This window comes from Larimichthys crocea, chromosome XXIII, assembly GCF_000972845.2.
Source record: "Larimichthys crocea isolate SSNF chromosome XXIII, L_crocea_2.0, whole genome shotgun sequence".
NCBI classification, from domain to species: domain Eukaryota; kingdom Metazoa; phylum Chordata; class Actinopteri; family Sciaenidae; genus Larimichthys; species Larimichthys crocea.
In genome coordinates this window covers 20,964,044-20,982,869 of record NC_040033.1, presented here as the reverse complement: position 1 = coordinate 20,982,869, position 18,826 = coordinate 20,964,044, and the positions used below count along the sequence as shown (strand labels likewise).

The following is an 18,826-nucleotide window of genomic DNA, read 5'->3' as shown; positions in this document are numbered from 1 at the left end:
TTAGAATGTAAACAAATCAGAGAAAAAGGGGCAGGACAAATGGAACTGTACAGATCAGAGCAAAACACACATCAAAGTCACATGCATTGTGACATCATCAAGACTGTATATAAGGCCACGACGCTTCAGTCAGTCAGATCATTTCAGACCTTTCAAAACGTGATACCACAGTGAGAAAGAGTGAGAAAAGACAATTTGCAAAGAGACAACAACTGATACAGAATACAACTGTTCGTCAGAGATCTACAACTGCAACCTACAAGCATTACTTTGTGACTGACTACCAGCCAAAGAAAGAAAATGCAGCGCCCGGGGAACCCCAGTGGTAACCAGAGGAGCGGTGAAGAGCAGACCGTACGCAGCTGCTTTTGTGAGACCAGCTGCCAACTCAACCAAGAGTTGGAGGAAACAAAAACACAGCTGAAGAGACAAAAATCTTTGAAGGAGAAGATCATCAACAAGGAAAAAGAGACAAGGCAGGAGCTAGAGAGACTGAAAAAGTACACCGATCCAGAAACTCTCAGCACCGCAAAGATCGCCAACCAAGTCACAGACAACACCAAGAGGAAGAAAAAGAAACTCTTGCAAGTGGACTACGAGGAGCTGCAGGTGGCTCACATCATTAATGAGGAAAAGTTCCAGGCAGAGAAGAACAAGAACAAGCTTCTCCAGGAGGAACTGGAACGGCTCCATATTTCGTACCAAGTGCTCAACGCCAGGATGTCCCCAAGCTCAAAAAGCAGGCTTTTTACCTTCAGCGTGATCTTGATAATGAGATCTTGCAGAAGCATGTCGTGCAATCTGACTACGAAGAAGCCTTCAATGCACTCCAGGAAGAGAGAAAGAAGAACAAGACTCTCCAAGAACAACTGGAGAAGGCGAGTGTGTCACTCCATGAGGTCTAGCAGCAGGCTGACACCCTGAGGTCTGACCTTGAGAAGGAGCTTGAGCAGAAGAAACTCCTGCAAACAAGTTACAACAAACAAACAAAAAAAAAGTTCAAAGTTCAGATATTGTTATATTTCATAGTTTTTGTAGTTGCACAGTTCTTGGGCCTTTTTACAGAAATATCCTCTGTCTGTGTCATTATAATTTAAGATAACATTACAGAAACATAAAATGATCTCAGTGTTTGAATTTAGCTGACAATATCCTAACTGAATATAAAAATATAATATTTATTCAAATATTTAATTCTTTCTGCAATTACTGTTTATGCTAAATTCATTTTTTGTCCTTCACAGTCATTGGCAACCGAGAATACATGAATTCATGCATTTGTTCTGTAAAGCTACATTACAACTAGTTCACCCATTAACAATAAAAACTGGTTAAAACATGAAATGAATATGTAGAATGCCTCAGAATAGTTGTGGTGTTTTTAAAGTGAGATTGTAGCTGTACTTATAGCTGCAGTAGAGAAGTAGAGCTATGCACTGCTGTGGACAGGGTCAGCAGAAAAATATATTTTTGTCAAGAGAAATGACAATCAGAGGTTGCATTCCAGTTGCATTCCAGTGCATTCCACAACAAAATAGAATACTTGAAATATCCCTACCGTGTGCGCCACCTGGACCACATGCAGAATAAATAAATACATAAATAAATAAATAAATGGTTATGCTCCTAGGAATTACGTTAACTGCTCCGTTTCAGCCGCTCCGCGTCGCTAGTTCATTTGCAACCATAGCACCAGTGACCAGTAGGGATGTAACGATACGCTCAACTCACGACTCGATTCGAGTCACGATTTTTTGTTCACGATACGATTTTTTCACGATTTTTTTAAAATCAAAATGAGCTACAGACAAATTATGACTAAATAAAATTATTATATTTATTATACTTTTTTTTGTAGGAAAAAAAACTTTCTTTACACAAAAAAAAATCTTTCTTTACAGAAACTCAAATATGACAAATATCTCTTTTCTTTAGAAACAATCTCACAGTAAACTGCTGTTAACTGCTGTTAACTGGGCTCTAAATTAACTTTTTTGATCACCAGAAAATGTGGCTGGTAAGTTTTGTACATAACAATAAAATAAAAACATTAAAACTTGCGAGGAGCACGCGTCAATTTCCACAGAGCACCTCGAGCGGGCGAAAGCCAAACACAGAAAAAGCAAAGAGAATCCGGTGGATTTTCAAAATAAAATACCCCGTGCAAACTGCCCGTCGTAAAAACAGACAAAAGCGAAACTAACTAACTACGTAACATATTAACACATGTAGAAGCATGTTTAGAAGGGAAACACCGGGAAAATGTCCAAATCTGAGCAAGTAAACAAAGTCTGGCGGGCTAGGCGCTCGCTCCTGAAACACTCCCAGTGGGGTTTGAAGTCGCGTGCAGGACGGAAAACAAAGCTCTTGCTGTAAGAAGCCTGACAACAACTCTTAGTCACAAGCCCATTTTTATTGCATTTGCATGTTTTAGTTATGTGGGCTGGCTTTTCGGCCTTATCTTGCAAGCAAAGGACTCCTCCCCGTAAGGGTTATATTCCTAATTCTACAAAGATGAGCTTTTTTTTCTTTCTTTTTTTCACTTGATTAAAAATATGAACATTAGAGGGAAAACAGTATAAGTAACGTCAAGTGTTGCTAAGCTCAGGATTGTTATTATAATACTTTTGAACTGTGTTGTAGTTTTGATTGGTTTAACATGTTTCCGTAAAACTAGGATGTTTTTAGGTTTAGTCTGCATCGTTTTGTTTGTATGCAGTGTACTTGTACCTGTATTGGTGAATAGAGATTTCATTCTCCTGCATATTTGCACTTTTTATAATGGTGTTACTAAGCTCAGGATTGTTATCACAGTGCTTTTGAACTGTGTTGTAGTTTGGACTCTTTTAACATGTCCACACCAGTACTTACACTATTGGTAGATAGTAAAAGATTTCATCCTTGCTGAATGTTGTATTTAATGTTTAAATAAACATGTTTTACTGAACTAGTATTATTTGTATTTGTATCATATATAGACATAATAGAAAAGTTTTAGTTGCCATAACTTCTCATATTTGAGAGTATAAGTACAACTCAAAATGTTGAGTTTTAATGCATTTGAAAGGTAACTTTTCTGAAACAAAAATAATTAGTTGAGACTGCTGAATTTTAGGTGTTTAAAAAATCTAAATTTTAAGTTATCTCAAAGTTAATTTATAAGTTATCTCAACAAAAGATAATTTGTTGTCTTAAATTTATGTAGCTTTCTTCAAAACCTGAGAGTTTTAGTTGGACTCAAAACGCAAAAATCTATTGCAGCCAGTTACCTAGAATTTTTGAGTTTTCATAGACCTTTATTTTTTATGGTGTGTGCGCGCAAATAGCGAGAAAGCGGGATGGCGCAGGAGTTAGCTTTAGTGAATATCTACAGTGTAGCTACAGTGTGCAACGAAAATAAAGACCACTGCATCTCAAAGACAACCTGGACTCCTGTGTCTGTGTTCTAACTGCTGTGAAAAGTCTACGACCACGGTCCAGCAGCCGAACAGGAATCCGGTTAACAACTGCGACTATACTATCTATAGCTATCTGTATAGACCAGGGATGGGCAACTTAAATGATGGAGGGGGCCACTGTTTTTCGTTGACATTACCAGAGGGCCACATAGAACCACACACTTAACCAGATATGATAAAATTGCCATTTTAAATGTTTGTGTGCGTATATATATATATATATATATATATATATATATATATATATAAATCTCCTGGTAAAAAAAAATCTCCTGGTATCCGTGTCATTCATAAGCTTGTGTCCTCTTGTGGCCTGGTAGTTTGAGGGTTCTGCGCAGTATCTTCAATGTTCCTAGGACTGCACTCTTCTGGACTGAGGCTTCAGATGTTGTTCCTGGGATTTGCTGGAGCCACTCTCAGTTTGGGGGTTACTGCCCCGTGCCCCCACTACCACAGGGACCACGCAACCCTTGACCTTCCACATCTGTTCCAGCTGCTCTTTCAACCCTTGATACTTCTCAAGTTTCTCATGTTCCTTCTTCCTGATGTTGGCATCAGCTGGGATCGCCACATCTATCACCACTACCCTCTTCTGCTCTTTGTCCACCACCACTATGTCTGGTTGGTTAGCCAGGACCTGTTTGTCAGTCTGGAAGCTGAAGTCCCACAGCAAGTTTCATTAACATGATGTTAACATGAATATCAATATACCCGTTGGTGTGTGAATGTGTATGAATGGTTAGATCCGCAAACTGATGAGCAGTTGGCACCTTGCATGGTAGCCAATGCCATCAGTGTATGAATGCGTGTGAATGGGGTGTATGAGATATGTAGTGTAGAGCGCTTTGAGTGGTCGGAAGACTAGAAAGGCGCTATATAAGTACAGTCCATTTACTTGTCATTTCGAATGACATCCCTATGTCATCACCTGGTGGTGTGGATCAGTGAGTGTATTTCTCGCTCGTTCCTGGCATACAGCTTGATGTCATCCATGTAGAGCAGGTGGCTGATTGTTGCCCCACTACGGAATTGGTACCCTTTCCTGCTCTTCATGATGATCTGACTGAGGGGGTTTAGGCCTATGCAGAACAACAGTGGTGATAGCGCATCTCCTTGGTATATGCCACACTTGATGTTGACTTGGGCAATGGGTTTTGAATTGGCCTCTAGGGTTGTCTTCCACATTTCTATTGAGTTCTGGATGAAGGTCCTTAGGTTCCTGTTGATCTTATACAGTTCCAGACATTCCAGTATCCATGTGTGCGGCATTGAGTCGTAGGCTTTCTTGTAGTCAATCCAGGCAGTGCACAGGTTGGTCTGTCTCTTCTTACAGTCTCGGGCGACTGTTCTATCAACCAGTAGCTGGTGCTTGGCTCCCCTGGTGTTACTGCCAATTCCTTTCTATGCCTCGCTCATGTATTGAGCAACATGCTTACTCATTTTTGAGTAAGCTTGTGGCTCAACCATTGGGGGTCCTTCATGATTAGGACTGTCCTGCCTTGGGTTAGCCACTCTGGGTGGGTCCCATCCCTGAGCAGCTGGTTCATCTGTGCTGCTAGGCGTTCATGGAGTGCAGTTAGCTTCTTCAGCCAGTACGTATCGATCATGTCAGGGCCTGGCGCTGTCCAGCTCTTCATCTTTGACATTCTTTATTGGATGTCTGCCATTGAGATGGTTACTGGTTCTTGTTCTGGGAGGTTGCTGTGGTCAGCTCTTAGGTCCACTAACCATTGGGCATTGGTGTTGTGTGATGTATTGTGTCTGATCGGTTGTTGTTTCCCTGCCACTGAGAGTACACTTTGGCTGGTTCAGTGGAGAACAGCTTGTTTATTCTCCTGGCCTCTCCCTCCTTGGTGTATCTCTTCAACCGCGTGGCCAGAGCTGTTAGTCACTGTTTGGCAGTTTCGAGTGCCTCTGGTATAGACAGTGAGAGTTGCCTAAGGGCCCTTACTGGATGATGTTTGTTGTTGATGTTTGTCCCACGGTCAAACTGTCAGTGAGCATAACCACTGTACTATCAATTTTATCATATCTGATGCTCGTATAGACTATACTGTCTATACTACATCGCAATTTAAATTGAATTGGAACCGAAAACATTGTAAAAGAATTGTATCGGGAAAAAGTATATCGTCCCAGACCTAATGACAAGTTTGACATATTTATTTAGCATGTTAACATTGTAACATATTAGCATGCTCATGAGCTGCTATTGTGACTCTGTGATCATGTTGTTTTATAGAAAGTAAAAAAGCCAAAAGATTATTTGTTTCCTCTCACCTCCAGTCGTCTTTGGAAAGATTAGAGAGGATGTTCATTTCATCATCATCCTGTAGAAGGCGATAGGCAGCGCTGACATGGTGGTTTTCCAGAACAGCTCGATCATTGTACAACATTGCTGTGTCTGACCTGAAAATCCACACAGCTACATTCATCACAGGGCTCATAGTTTGACAAAAACCTTTTAATTTTTTTTTAGAATGCTGAGTGCAACACTACCTGGTCTGAATATGGAAGTTATTGGTGGTCCCTGTATGGTCAAAGTCGTGGATGGCAGCTGCAAAAATGATGGCAAAGATTTCCAACTCAGTTAGCCAGTGCTAAAAGGGAGAAAACAGAACAAATAAAAAATGGGAGTTCACTGGCTACTTTAAAGAATCTAAAATATAAACCATATTTTACTTTACACTTTGTTTACCACGTAATTCTGTATGTGCAATTCTATATGTTCATAGTTTTGATGATCTACAATGTGGGAAATAATGGAAATAAAGAAAACACATTGAATGAGAAGGTAGGTCCAAACTTTGGACTGGTTCTGTAAGCCAGCTGATTTTTAGGAAAAGACCTTCAATTTGGTACGAGGAAGGAACAGCATTACATCCACTGCAAGGTCATTAAAGTGAAACAAATGAACAAATACCATCATAATTGCATTGATTCAAATTATGAAAAACATTTACAACTTTTATCAGATGCAGCAACTTGTGGACATCTTTCCTGCCTGGCTCACAGAAACGCACAACTGAACTACACCACGCAAGTCTGCACAGTCATGGAAAGTTTGTTTTGGGCATTACATAACAGCTTTTCTGCTATGGCGTCTGCTGATGCTCTAGATGATTGCCAATAATATAACAGACATATACATGTACATCCCCTTATTGTTTCACCACATAACATTGCAGTGTTCAGCTGGCTTCATCCACAAAGCTTACTGATGCTAAATCTACTCCCTGTACCCCACCTTTTAGTTTAAAAAATGAAGTGATGAGCACAGTGGTAAACATGACCCTGTTCAACAGCAATAACTTTTCTCAGTTTGAACATTTGATGAGTTGTCTTTGTGCCATTTTCAATTAACTTTATTGGAAATTATTCTATATGTGTGACGTGATATGATTCTGAATATTCATAATTATTATTTTCTATTTTTAACAAATGATCCTAATAAGAATTTAAAAGGCAGAAATTTCTTTGATTTCTCGCTGAAATGTTAATCTGGTCAACATTTTAAAGTGTTTTTACAGTTAAGTTTTTACATCATTAGTATTAAACATTGTTTCAACAACTGACATCATTTTAATCATATTTCAAGACTGAATGTTTGCCACATGCTAGATTCAAGGTTTTATCAATGTTTTATATTCATGATTTTGTATTAAAGGTGAAGTACTGAAAAGTCTCTGAAATCTGCTGCTTTATATAATATAATATAATATAATATAATATAATATAATATAATATAATATATGCATTATTTCTCTTCTGAAAAAAGCTTCTACTTTGCATTAACTAACAAAGACCTACCACCATGCCAGTCTTAAGGAGCAGGTAATGGATGGTCTGTGTGACATCAGCAGCATGCATCAAGTTGTGGTATGGGTTCTTGTATTTGCTGTAGCCAACCTCCAACGAGTCCACAAATGATATGAGAGCAGAAACAGGGACCTGATATAGAGACAACACAACAACAAATACTGCTGCTTTTATAGAAGTTAATTAAGGCCAATCCAGATTAAACTAAAAAAAAGATGCAATTCAACAATAGGTTAAAGAAGGATGCATTCTTCAAAATCTTGCTCTACATTACCCACAATGTAAGTGAACCCCTGACAGGTCAGCCATTCTTTACACAGCCTGTACACTCAAAACAATTTTGGCCAAAATGCAGGAGTAGTAGTAACCAGGTTTATGCATTCAATATTAATAAAGCCAATTTGTTCGTCCAAACCCAACAGTGAAAATGAATGCATTAATTTTGAGTTTATTTTTTTATTACATAAATCTTATTTCTTGCTTCACATTAAGTTTGTTAGTTTATTTATATTAAAACTGTGTAATTCAAGTGGCCTAAACATTTTCTTGAGTTTAGAGTGAAGAGTATGCTCTTCAAATGTTGTGTCATCTGCTTGAACAAGAATCTTGGTGTTTGGCATATTAAACTGAATGTATTCAAACTCCTTCTTTGACCCATTATTATCAATGACTAATAATAACAATACACACATGATGCCGCACAATTACATATTATCCAAAGTTAAGTAATAAATGGAAGTTTGTTGGCATACCTTGAAACGATTAATCAAATCATATCTGGTGAGCAACTCATAGAAGACAAACTTCAGAGCATGGTCTCCACTAGCTTCATTCAGTGCAAACACATCAAATGACCACATGTCAACTTGCTGGAAAAGAAACATGCAAACAAGTTTCATTAACATGATGTTAACATGAATATCAATATACCCGTTCATTAATATTCTATCTTTTTTAGGTATCATAGATAAGAACCTACCAGTGACATTCCAGTCTAAATGTTGACACATCTGTTTAAAATGAAAGAACCCTGCACCCACCCTACAGTGCTCATCATTAATGATTTGTTCATTCACAGCAGTTTCTCCCAGCTAATGTCAAACTGTCATTTTATCTAACTCGGGATGTCCAAAGTGCAGCCCGGGGCCAATCAGGCCAATCAATCAGATTTCATGCGGCTCTAAGCTTAATTTTTATAATATATTATTTATAGCCTGCTAGGATTGTCAGATACTGTATGGCTGAAACATTTGGCTTTTTTGGTTGACATAATGAAGCATTTGAACCTTTAAGGACATAACTGCTGCTGTTATATATCTGTAGATGTGACACAAAATATTACTCTCTGAATGATTTTGTTAAAGAGAACAGTGATACATTCTAAACTTAAATGTTAACAGACTTTGCACTCATAATTATTAATTATTAATTATTACTCATAATAAGTCATGTTTAGAATGAACGTGATCTTAAGATTTGTATCAACCTCATAGAAGTTTAACATATTCTATATCATTTATTCTGTGTTATCTGACTCCAGATGTGAAAGAAAGGAAAAACTGATTTTTAGATTTGTTCACGCCTGACTGGCTTAAATTTGGTTATATTGTATTTTTTTTTTTTTTAAAGATAATTGTGATAATGAAAATAAAATTGTTATAGAACAGTGCATTTGTATGTAACTTTTATTGTTTTTCATTTTTTAAATATTAGTATTGGACCTTCACATTGTCAAATCTGGCCCTCTTTAGAAAAAGGTTGAACACCGCTTATCTAACTCTTCAACCTCATCCTCATGTCATACCACAGTTCTAAACCTCACTCTGTTATTGAACCTACAATTCAATCACGGATTGATGGATGAATTATGATTTTTAAAACTCAGCGTGCTGGCCATTAAAACCTTTTGTACAAAATAAAACATTCAATGCTATTTGCATGTCCATCTATTACAAGCTTTTCATAATACAAAAATAAACATACAATACATAAATACCTTGAGCACTGTGATGACATTTGAGGGATAACTGAGACCAGCCATGTTGGATGTTCTTCTGTACATCCTGTCAAAAAACAAACAAACAACATTCACAGGCTCTTTATAAAAAAAATCTTTTCCATCTCTTAAACATGCAAAGAGGAATTAGGACATATACTATCTACAAAATCCATAAAATGATTCTGAAAAGTTCCATCAAGCAAATTTAACTCACTACCTCACTACTCACTATCTCTCCATTCATGCATTAACAATAGCTTATGCAGTTGACAGGGAACCTAGCTATTGTCACCAAAAAAAGGGAAGATACTACACATCATCCCTAACAGGACAAACACACCTCAAACAAAGTCAGAGAAACCTTTTAGAACTTCACAGAAATAAAGCTGCTTTATGGTGCAAAGCATGACTGTTCCAAGAAAATTGACAAAAAGCAGTACAAACTACTATGATCTATGTTTTTTTTTTTCATTAATGAGACATGTATGTTTACAGATGGTGGTGGTGATGGGGAGAGAGAGAGAGAGAGAGAGAGAGAGAGAGAGAGAGAGACTTCGTAGGACAGATGTCAGGTTGTATGAAAGAGTCCCACTTAAATATAAACAGTAAATATAAGGAAATACAGCTGGTGTGTGTACCGCCTCCCCCCCCGCAAAGAAATCAACTGCGTGTCGGATGGTTCAATATCACTTTGATACTATGAGAATGAAATAGCAATGACACCTGTATTATATGATCAGCTACTAATGAGGCATAAAATTAATTTTTTCCTGCAGTGGGCATGGATAGAGCCACAAATCCTCCATAAATATAAGACCTGAGTCAGTACCAACATAGCAAAATGGATCTTTTTAATAGTAAATGGACTGTTCTTATATAACACCTTTCTAGTCTTCCGACCACTCAAAGCTCTTTTACACTACATATCTCATTTACCCATTCACACACATTCACACACTGATGGCACAGCCTTCAGACCCGCTCTACCTCCAAGCCACAGCCGCCCCCAATTTTTTACTGTAAACTAATATGAAAAATAATTCATGATCAAATTATTATTGACCAACAATCTCACAGGACTTGTAAACACCCAATAAAGTCAAACGTAAAGCAAACAAATCAAACCTCTCCACAAAGATGCCAGCCTGCACTGCATGGACAATGCTGCGGAAGCGTGGTTTGTCTTCACTACGCCGTAGCATCAGGCCTCTTTGCCGGGTAAAAGTGGAAGCCAGCCAGTCACGGACCTCTGAGGGCACCGAGTCTGACTGGATGTCACTCAGTTCATCCTCTGGATCCACTAGTCGCCTGCAGGGAGAGACACGTTCACAAAAAACAAAACTTCATACAATGTACAGATATGGAAGAGATATCTCTGATGTGATCGGTGTTCTCATCTGTAACCATTTCTGTGTTTTTTATGAGAATTCACAATAATGCTGTCAGAAACCAAAGACAAGAACCATTTCTCAAACATCATCTGGTTTGAGCTTAACGGGACCATCATTTGTTTTTTCAACAGGACAATGACCTGTGACAGAACAAGACACAACTCCAGGCTATTGACGGGTCAAAAATGGGTCAGCTTAGATGTCTTGGTCCCCGCCAGAAAGAAGTATTTTGCTCCAATCAGTCAAATTGTATCAGTCTTCAAGAAAAGACGCATGATTCATCAAAATTGGCTGTAGATGAGCTTGATTATCTTCACAGACAAACAAAGCCAAAGTCTCCTATGGATAGACTGATCTGTCTTTCCCCAAACATCTCCTTTTATAACCTGAAATGTTATACACCCATGGCATAAGTCCAGCCCATTTTGCATCTTCCCCCCAATCTACAACACAATGGTGTAAATCTGTACCAGGTGCATCCATCAAATTTTGGGGACTTTCCCCCTTAATGGTATCAACATTTTTCCGGCAATTTCCCCCCTATTATTTTGCCATGCCTGTGCTATAATGTTAGCCTCACACACTGTTCAACCTGTGCCACTCTCGCACAGTCAGGCCTTGAGCCTGTCTTCCAGCTCACTCTCTGTGTGGCCTGCAGGTACCATTAGAGCCCCACTTGCTTTGCCTATGCTTTTCTTGCACACCCACTACTCTCATATTTATTGCACCATTAAATCATAGATGCCTCCTACTGCATTAAAAAAAAAACACTCTGTGCTTCAATAAGTGTTACCACAGTCACTATACTTACTTCTTGACTAACATGTTTTTGCTTGGCTTATATTTCTTCACACACTGTTTTAAACTCAACTCAGAATGAAATACTTTTCACTCTTCAAAGCATTATTGAATCAACTTTAACTATTACCATTGATAGTGCTCATTACAAAAATGATTATGTCAAACCAAACTTTATCTGTACAGTCTTGTGCTCAAATCACGCATAACAATGTGTTCTCAGATCCCACACCCCTCTTCCTAAACTACTTCAAACCTGATATGTGTCAAAATAAGGATTATATATGTATAAAGATAAAAATCACTCCAAAGCACAAAGAATTATTTATGTTTAAAATAAGAATCAAACCTTAAAACCACAAAGATCAAAAGATCAATCTTAGTCATACGCCTTGGTTATGTTTCTTCATAAATGTATACATTTTTATACTACACTGTGCAAAGTAAAAGGTTGCTACTTTAAAGAATCTAAAATATTAATCATATTCTTTTTTGTTTACACTTTTTTTGTTTAGCAAATATTTCCCAGTGTTCATCATGTAGAAAATAATAAGAATGAAGAAAGAACATAGAATAAAAAAGGTGTGTCCAAATGTTGGACTGGTACTGTGGATGTTAAATCATTTTGCATATTATGAAAATCAGTGATGGGAATAATGGCGCTATAAATAACGGCATTACTTTTTTTCATTGACGAATGATCTAATCGATTACTCTTCCTATCATTATAACGCCGTTATTGTTACTGCCAAAAAAATGTGGCGTTACTATGATTGAAGGCAGCTGTTTTTCATCAGACCAACTAAATCTGTTCCTCCTTCCTTGGTGAGGGCGGCGACACGAGACAATCGCATAAATGATGACGATTGGCTGAAGTTGAGTAAAATTCCATGGTAAGCCAATCAGAGGTGGAGTTGGGCGGGTGTTGCTTACACAAATTGTCAGACACACAAAGACGACACAGGACATTCACGTGAGTCAATGAGAAACAGGAATGGGGAGCCTGAATAGTCCAAAAGTAGCTTTCTTTAAATGGAAGTATATATATAGGAAGTATAGTATATATCATAAATAATTGAACACCACATGTATTTTAAGTTCCTCAAAGATGGATGGAGGTGGGGTCCACATTTGAGCATTTAAAAAATTACTTGAAAGTAACGCAATAGTTACTTTTGTAATTTGTAACCCAGTAACTACTTTAGTTACTTTCTGGGAGAAGTAACTAGTTACTTTTTTTAGAGTAACTTGCCCAACACTGATGAAAATAGAGAATGACCGACTTCTGAATTGACCACAGGTTGCAGTGAGGCAACCCTATGTCATAACTCAGTGAATATGCTGAAAAACATTGAATCATTCCATAGGATCCTTTATTTTTATATTTATGTATGTATTTATGTTTCTTATGTAAAAAGGTGATTTGTTGTCATAATTTATGCCCATGTTAATTAATCACTATCAAATTTCAAGTATCGACTGAGTCATGACTCTTTATCGTGCAAACTAATCAATAGAGCTTATCATGAGATTGAAACTTTTCACATTTGTGGTCTCTAAGGGAAGGGCAGAATATTCCAGGACTGCTCACATCATAATGCGACCAAGCTGCAGTCATTTTTTATAAGATATATATGATATATGTTCATGTTGATAGTAATTTGATAGAAGCAGAACTGAGCTTGAAAATCCTTGCCTGGTTTCCTCCATGTATAGAGATTCAAGGACTGAGGCGGCATACTCCAGGTTTTTCTTCAGATCCATCACCGATGCCTCCCCCCTCTCCAGCTGTTTTACAAGACATCTCAACCTGCAATACAGTCACCACACCAACATGACATCAGCACTTCATCTAAACAATGCCACACGTTTGATTTCGTTGTAGAATAAGAAGTTTTAGAGAAGGAAACAAACTGCTTATTACATACATCATTCAACTCTCATTCAAGTCTTTTACATTGACACATTGACACATTGATTTAAGATTAGGCACTCAAGATGGCCTAATCTTAGAACACTAATCTGTGTTTTACCATCACAGATAGTGCTAAATACATTCCAAGATAATATTTAAGAATCAGCCTTAATCAATAACAGACTACAGACCACAGTAAAAGGTATGGATATTATAAGACAGAGTAATAACTAACCTTAACAATCTTCTATGATTGAGAGTATTAACTCTTTATTAGCCTTAAAATTTAAATAATTGTTCTGCCTGTCAGTAAACACATATCTAACACAAACATACACACATCTCCAGTGTAAGTGTAACTTGGATGATACATTTACATTAGAGATATAAAAGCTGGTAAGGAGTTTGTACTTTGTGTTTCTGATGTGTGTTGTTTCTGTATAACGTTTGACCTGATCGCAGTCTTCTCCATGGCGTCAGGCTCATCAGGAACTGGCAGCTCATCAGCCAGGATCTCCTCAGTGCTGCGTGGGTCCATCAGAATCCCTTTGCCGTCAGTGATGCCAGTGCAGGGTGTGACAGCTGTGCAGAGTGCATTCTGGGACCTTGAGCCTAGACAGTTTTCACACAAACAAACCTCCTTTGCTTGCTTTAACATGTATGTTCAACCACAGCACCACAACATATCTACCTCTACTACACACTGCATGATAATAACCTGAAAATGGTCAACTTTGGTGAACTCACGTGCAAAGCGGACCAGAGGACGGTGGTGGCTTTCCCCCGCCTCATTGGCAACTGTAAAGAGATGGAAAAAATGGTTTTATGCTAATATACACTGACCGGCCACTTCAGCAGGTACACTTGAACAATCCAGAGTGAGCTAATACAACAACTCTGCCAGAGAGAGAGAACGGTTGATTGGGGGAGTACAGCTGAAATCAGGCCGAGAAGGAGATAAAGTGCAGCCAGATTAAGGTCTGTGACAGTGGCCACTTCATTAGTGGTAATGTTTCCCTGAGCTCAGCACCCTAACAACTGACAACACACACATTTACTTGCTCCAGTCAAAATGATGTCACAGTCATTTTCTATCTCTTCTGGTTCCCATAGAGACAGCAGCCAGTAAACACGCACACACTCTAAAAGTAAATGGCCTTCTGTTCTACTAATGTGAAAAACAGACATGTAGTGTTTATTTTCTGTCAAACAAAGATGTACACAGGTAGCAGCAAATAATCTTAATATGAATTTGGCATCAACATTCTGGATTCTGGAATTCTGGGAAGGCAGGTGCAAAACTGTTCTATAAAGCAGAGAGAGGGAGAGAGACTAATCATAGAGAAACAAAGGAAAGGTAAACCTGATTTATACCTATGTATAAAAATCTGTATTTAAATATGTTGGATCTGGATTATGACATCTGATTGTGCCTTTGCATCCTAACCTGTTGAATGACATCACCAGGGCTCTAACTCAGACAAGCTCCTTGCTGGCTAAGAAGTGTAGCACAAGTTGCATCATTAAATGTGTTCAGGGAGCCAACAAACTACCACTGCTGTCTATGTTACTGTGCAACATGGGTGATGTGTAACGCACGTTAAGGCGTCAAGACAAGTTACAAGTGTTGTGAAAGCTTTTTGTTTTTTACAGAAACCTGGTTTTATAACAATACACAAACTTATCCTACATTTCTTGTGACACTGTCAAGAACTCAATGAAACTAAGTGACAACTAATTTTGCGATTAAAGACAATATATGCAACTCCTTGAAAGACAATTTGAAGGAATTTACCAAGCGGTGTAAGGTAAAGCCAACGCAGAAATGCCAAAAATCTCCCTGCCTTTATTCAGCCCCACTTTAGCTCCACCCACCTCGTCAAGAAGTGGGAAGTTGGATTTAACATAGGACATCAGGACAGCTAAGCTGGCAATGGCCATAGACACCACACTGAAGTGAGTGACATCATGAAGACTACTTCAATGTTTTATATTTGTGTGTTCATATTTGTGTGAGCTGTTTCTTTTCCAGCAAAAACCACCACTGTGTGTGATGTGTTCACCATCTACTAAACTAAAGTCTTTTCTTTGTGCAGAGCTTAAAAAGTCCCTGCAAAAACCAGTCAGCAGTCCCTTACACCATAATGCCACAGTTCTCTTCATCGCTGTCCTGTTTGTAGTGAGGGATGTAGTGAGGGAGCTGTTCACTTTCAGTAGTCCACTTTTTTTTTACTGACATGGAGATGGAAGTCCTGGCTGCTGGGTGTTTTGGAGTGTCCTATGGGCATCGTTGATTTTATCATCATGCTTGCTAGTTAGTTGCTAATATTAATGAGCCAACTAATGGCAATAGTGGCCCAAGAAATGTGCTTGGGGTGTTGCTAAATGTCATCCTGTTTTCTTTTCATTGGTTCTCAAGTTGGAGAAATGCAACAGAGCTTATCTTTGAGTTTCTGTCCATATTGAAATGATTTTTTGCTTTTTTAATAATCATTATGTTTTTAATGCCACCTTCTTTTCTTTCTTTTCTTATTTTGACCATCCCATGAGGGGCGTTGGTGGTTGAGGTGGGACCAATCTTTCTGTTCAGTCCATGCTCTCTAAATCTGCCATTAAGCAGTTTGAAATTGGAACTCTACTCATTGGATGTCAGTATTTTAACATTATCTTGTTGAATGTATCTTATATCTTAAATACATTTGAAGGTACGTGATTTTAATTCAGAATTTGAATTGGCTTTCATCCAAGTCTGATGGTATTAAGTGTCTCATGACAGCCCACATATCCTTTTCCCATGACTTGTCCCATCTTAAATTTTAGCTGCATAAATATTCTGCATGAGGGATTTTGGTGATGATCATTGTGTGGTTGGTGCTATAGGGACACCAAAGTCCTCCATACTAATTTTAAATTACTACTATGTAATCAGCAATCTTGAGAGAGGGCTACGATTTGAAATTACATTTCAAACTTTGAGCTTAGGAGAGTTAAGACCACTTTGCACAAAGCTATGCTCCATCCCACTCACCCTATATTGAATATACATATACATATATATATAGTGTAAATATAGTGTTTAACTCTCAAATATTGAAATAAGTATGATCCTTACAAATCCAGTATCTGTACGTTGTAGTCTGCATTTCCCTAGAACACAGTATAATAATACAATGACCTTAAGTAAAGAACGCCATCTGTTCTCTTACACACACACACACACACACACACGCACTGTAACATAAGAGTCTCTTACCGATGGTGAAGCTGAAGCCATCAATGCTGAAAGTGGCACTCCGACACTTTTTAAATCCCTGTTTTTTAGATGTCCGTTCTGTCATTGTGGCTCTTGATGTGCACTCCTCTGCTCTCTGTCAGTCAGAGGATGAGTGTGGAAAGTAGAGCACTGTTTCCCAGGAGAAGAATTAACCCAGAGGCTGTTCTCCCCTGAGTGCTTGTAACCCTGGCAGTGCTTTCAGTCCCGCTTGAGGCTGGAGGAGCTTTCAGTCGTCGTGTTCAGGAGGAATGCGCCCTCCCCCCTCCCCTCCTCCCTGCTCTTCGTCCCTCAAGGCCACCGTGATCCTGCAGGAGCACTCACAGTAGCAGCTCCCTCCCTCTGTCTCTCTTCTGCTTTTCTCTTACCTCCATCATTCACACCTGACTCAGCAACAGTCGTCAGTACATCTCTTTCTCCCCAGTGATCTGTTATGTGGCCATCCTCACTATGTTAAAGCCAGTTGATTAGTCTCCTCCTCCTTTACAGCCTTCTTGTTCACACCCCCCTACCTCCCCGCCTCCCTCCCTTCATCTCCGAAGAACTCTCTGTGTTTCCTCATATCTCTTTCTCTACTGATCTATTTGACACACCAGTCTAACTGTATTTACACTGGGATAAGCTATATATGGTCCTCACTAGACTGTCTCTTTCCTTTCACATTGTATGGTAGTCAACCTAAAAAAGGAACATTTAGATTCTTCATCTGGATTAGCTAATAAAATCTAGTGTATCACATAGAATGTTCACGGTTTAAGGACCTCAGCAGTGACACTATGAGGTTCAGACACAGATTCTGTCCAAGTTACCCTCTAAATGCAGTCCTGAAGAAGAATGTGAAGATAGAGAGTGCAAAGCCTAAGACTCCCAATTCTTGGAGGGTGGAGAGGAAGATCTGGTACATGATGGAGTCTTCCCACCCACAAAGACTGGTCGTCAATCAAATTGCCAAATAACAGGCTGTAACCTGGAAATTAAATACATAAAGCCAGTCTCAAGAAATACACCTGTTCAGTAGATGGGTCAGTTTACTAGTTACTTCTTCATGTGATTATAAATATTGTTCTGTCTTTTTCTTTGTTTTCTTGCCAGACTGTAGTAACCTTGTAACACTGCAGTGAGTGATCTGATGAATCCTGTGTTTGATGGAGCATTCAAGGATCCATCAGACCATCAAAAAAGGGGGTCATCTATTGGAGGATTCATTTCAGTTCATTTAGCAAGAATAAAAAAACAATTTAATTATGAACCAGGTTTCAACTTGTGGCTTTCATCAGGGTCAGTGTGTTTTCATGTTCATCCTATGTAAAATGGTCTTTGCAATGATTCATGATTAATGATTCATGTAGCGTTCTGCCTTGCAGCAGTGGGGAGGTATCTAAGGAACGCCTTTTTCAATAAAACTGAGATCAGTTCTGACCCTTCTGGAACTCATTTACTTTCCACAGAGTGATCTGTAAAAATGGAGAGGACCAGTGTCACATGTTCAACAGTTTCTAGCTGTTTTGATTTTACATTGCAGTTTCCATCCCTAAATTCCTGAACCATATTTGACGTCAGATCTACACATGCATACAGGTATGCTCTGTTGACTGTTCCAGAATGTTCCAACTAGCCTCTAGGCCACAGGTAGCACTAGTTAGTTTGTTCTTACCTGCACACTGGTGGTAGTCAGTCTAGTCTTTTTCCATTCCTGTTGGAATTTAAAATTCATAATTTTTAGAGGCAGACAAACCATAAAACTAAGCAGTCTGAGTGTGAGAGAGAAATTCTATGTTTCCTGATAGACATTCTGCAGAGCTTTGGAGGACTATGGCCACTTTAGGAACTGTTCCCCAAAGCTCTGCTGGCATCTAGAATATGATACAATATTTAATGTAAAATATATATAAGGCATTAGCTGTTTCACAAATGTAGAACAATGCATTTAACAACACAATCGCCACAGTAGAGGAGCAGAATACAAATATTTACATGATAAAGCATGCTGAAGTAAAGGAGATCCTCAACGAGGCTGATTGGAAGTGAAGATGAAAATGGGGACTGTAGTCAGGGATGAATGATTCAAGAAACAAACAGTATGCCTGATGGAGTCACAACAGATGACTCTCGGGGATCGGAGCCTTCAGCAGCATCAAATTATCAATGACCACAAGGTTAGATGAAAAGAAGGAT

The 18,826-nt window shown here is 38.6% G+C and overlaps 1 protein-coding gene across 2 annotated transcripts in view; it reads right to left on the bottom strand.

Annotated features, from left to right (window-relative positions):
- Positions 1-17,118, bottom strand: part of pde1ca (phosphodiesterase 1C, calmodulin-dependent a) — an 83,460-nt gene extending 66,342 nt beyond the window's left edge. For both annotated transcript variants that reach the window (XM_019266041.2, XM_019266042.2), the window contains exons 1-10: positions 16,634-17,118; positions 14,128-14,178; positions 13,833-13,992; positions 13,162-13,275; positions 10,402-10,584; positions 9,274-9,340; positions 8,030-8,146; positions 7,269-7,409; positions 5,958-6,058; positions 5,739-5,867 (exon numbers count right to left, since the gene is read on the bottom strand). In XM_019266041.2, the coding sequence (XP_019121586.1) occupies positions 5,739-5,867; positions 5,958-6,058; positions 7,269-7,409; positions 8,030-8,146; positions 9,274-9,340; positions 10,402-10,584; positions 13,162-13,275; positions 13,833-13,992; positions 14,128-14,178; positions 16,634-16,718 (1,148 nt within the window). In that variant the 5' untranslated portion in view covers positions 16,719-17,118. The remainder of the gene's footprint in view (positions 1-5,738; positions 5,868-5,957; positions 6,059-7,268; positions 7,410-8,029; positions 8,147-9,273; positions 9,341-10,401; positions 10,585-13,161; positions 13,276-13,832; positions 13,993-14,127; positions 14,179-16,633) is intronic.
- Between the last annotated feature and the right edge of the window lie 1,708 nt (positions 17,119-18,826).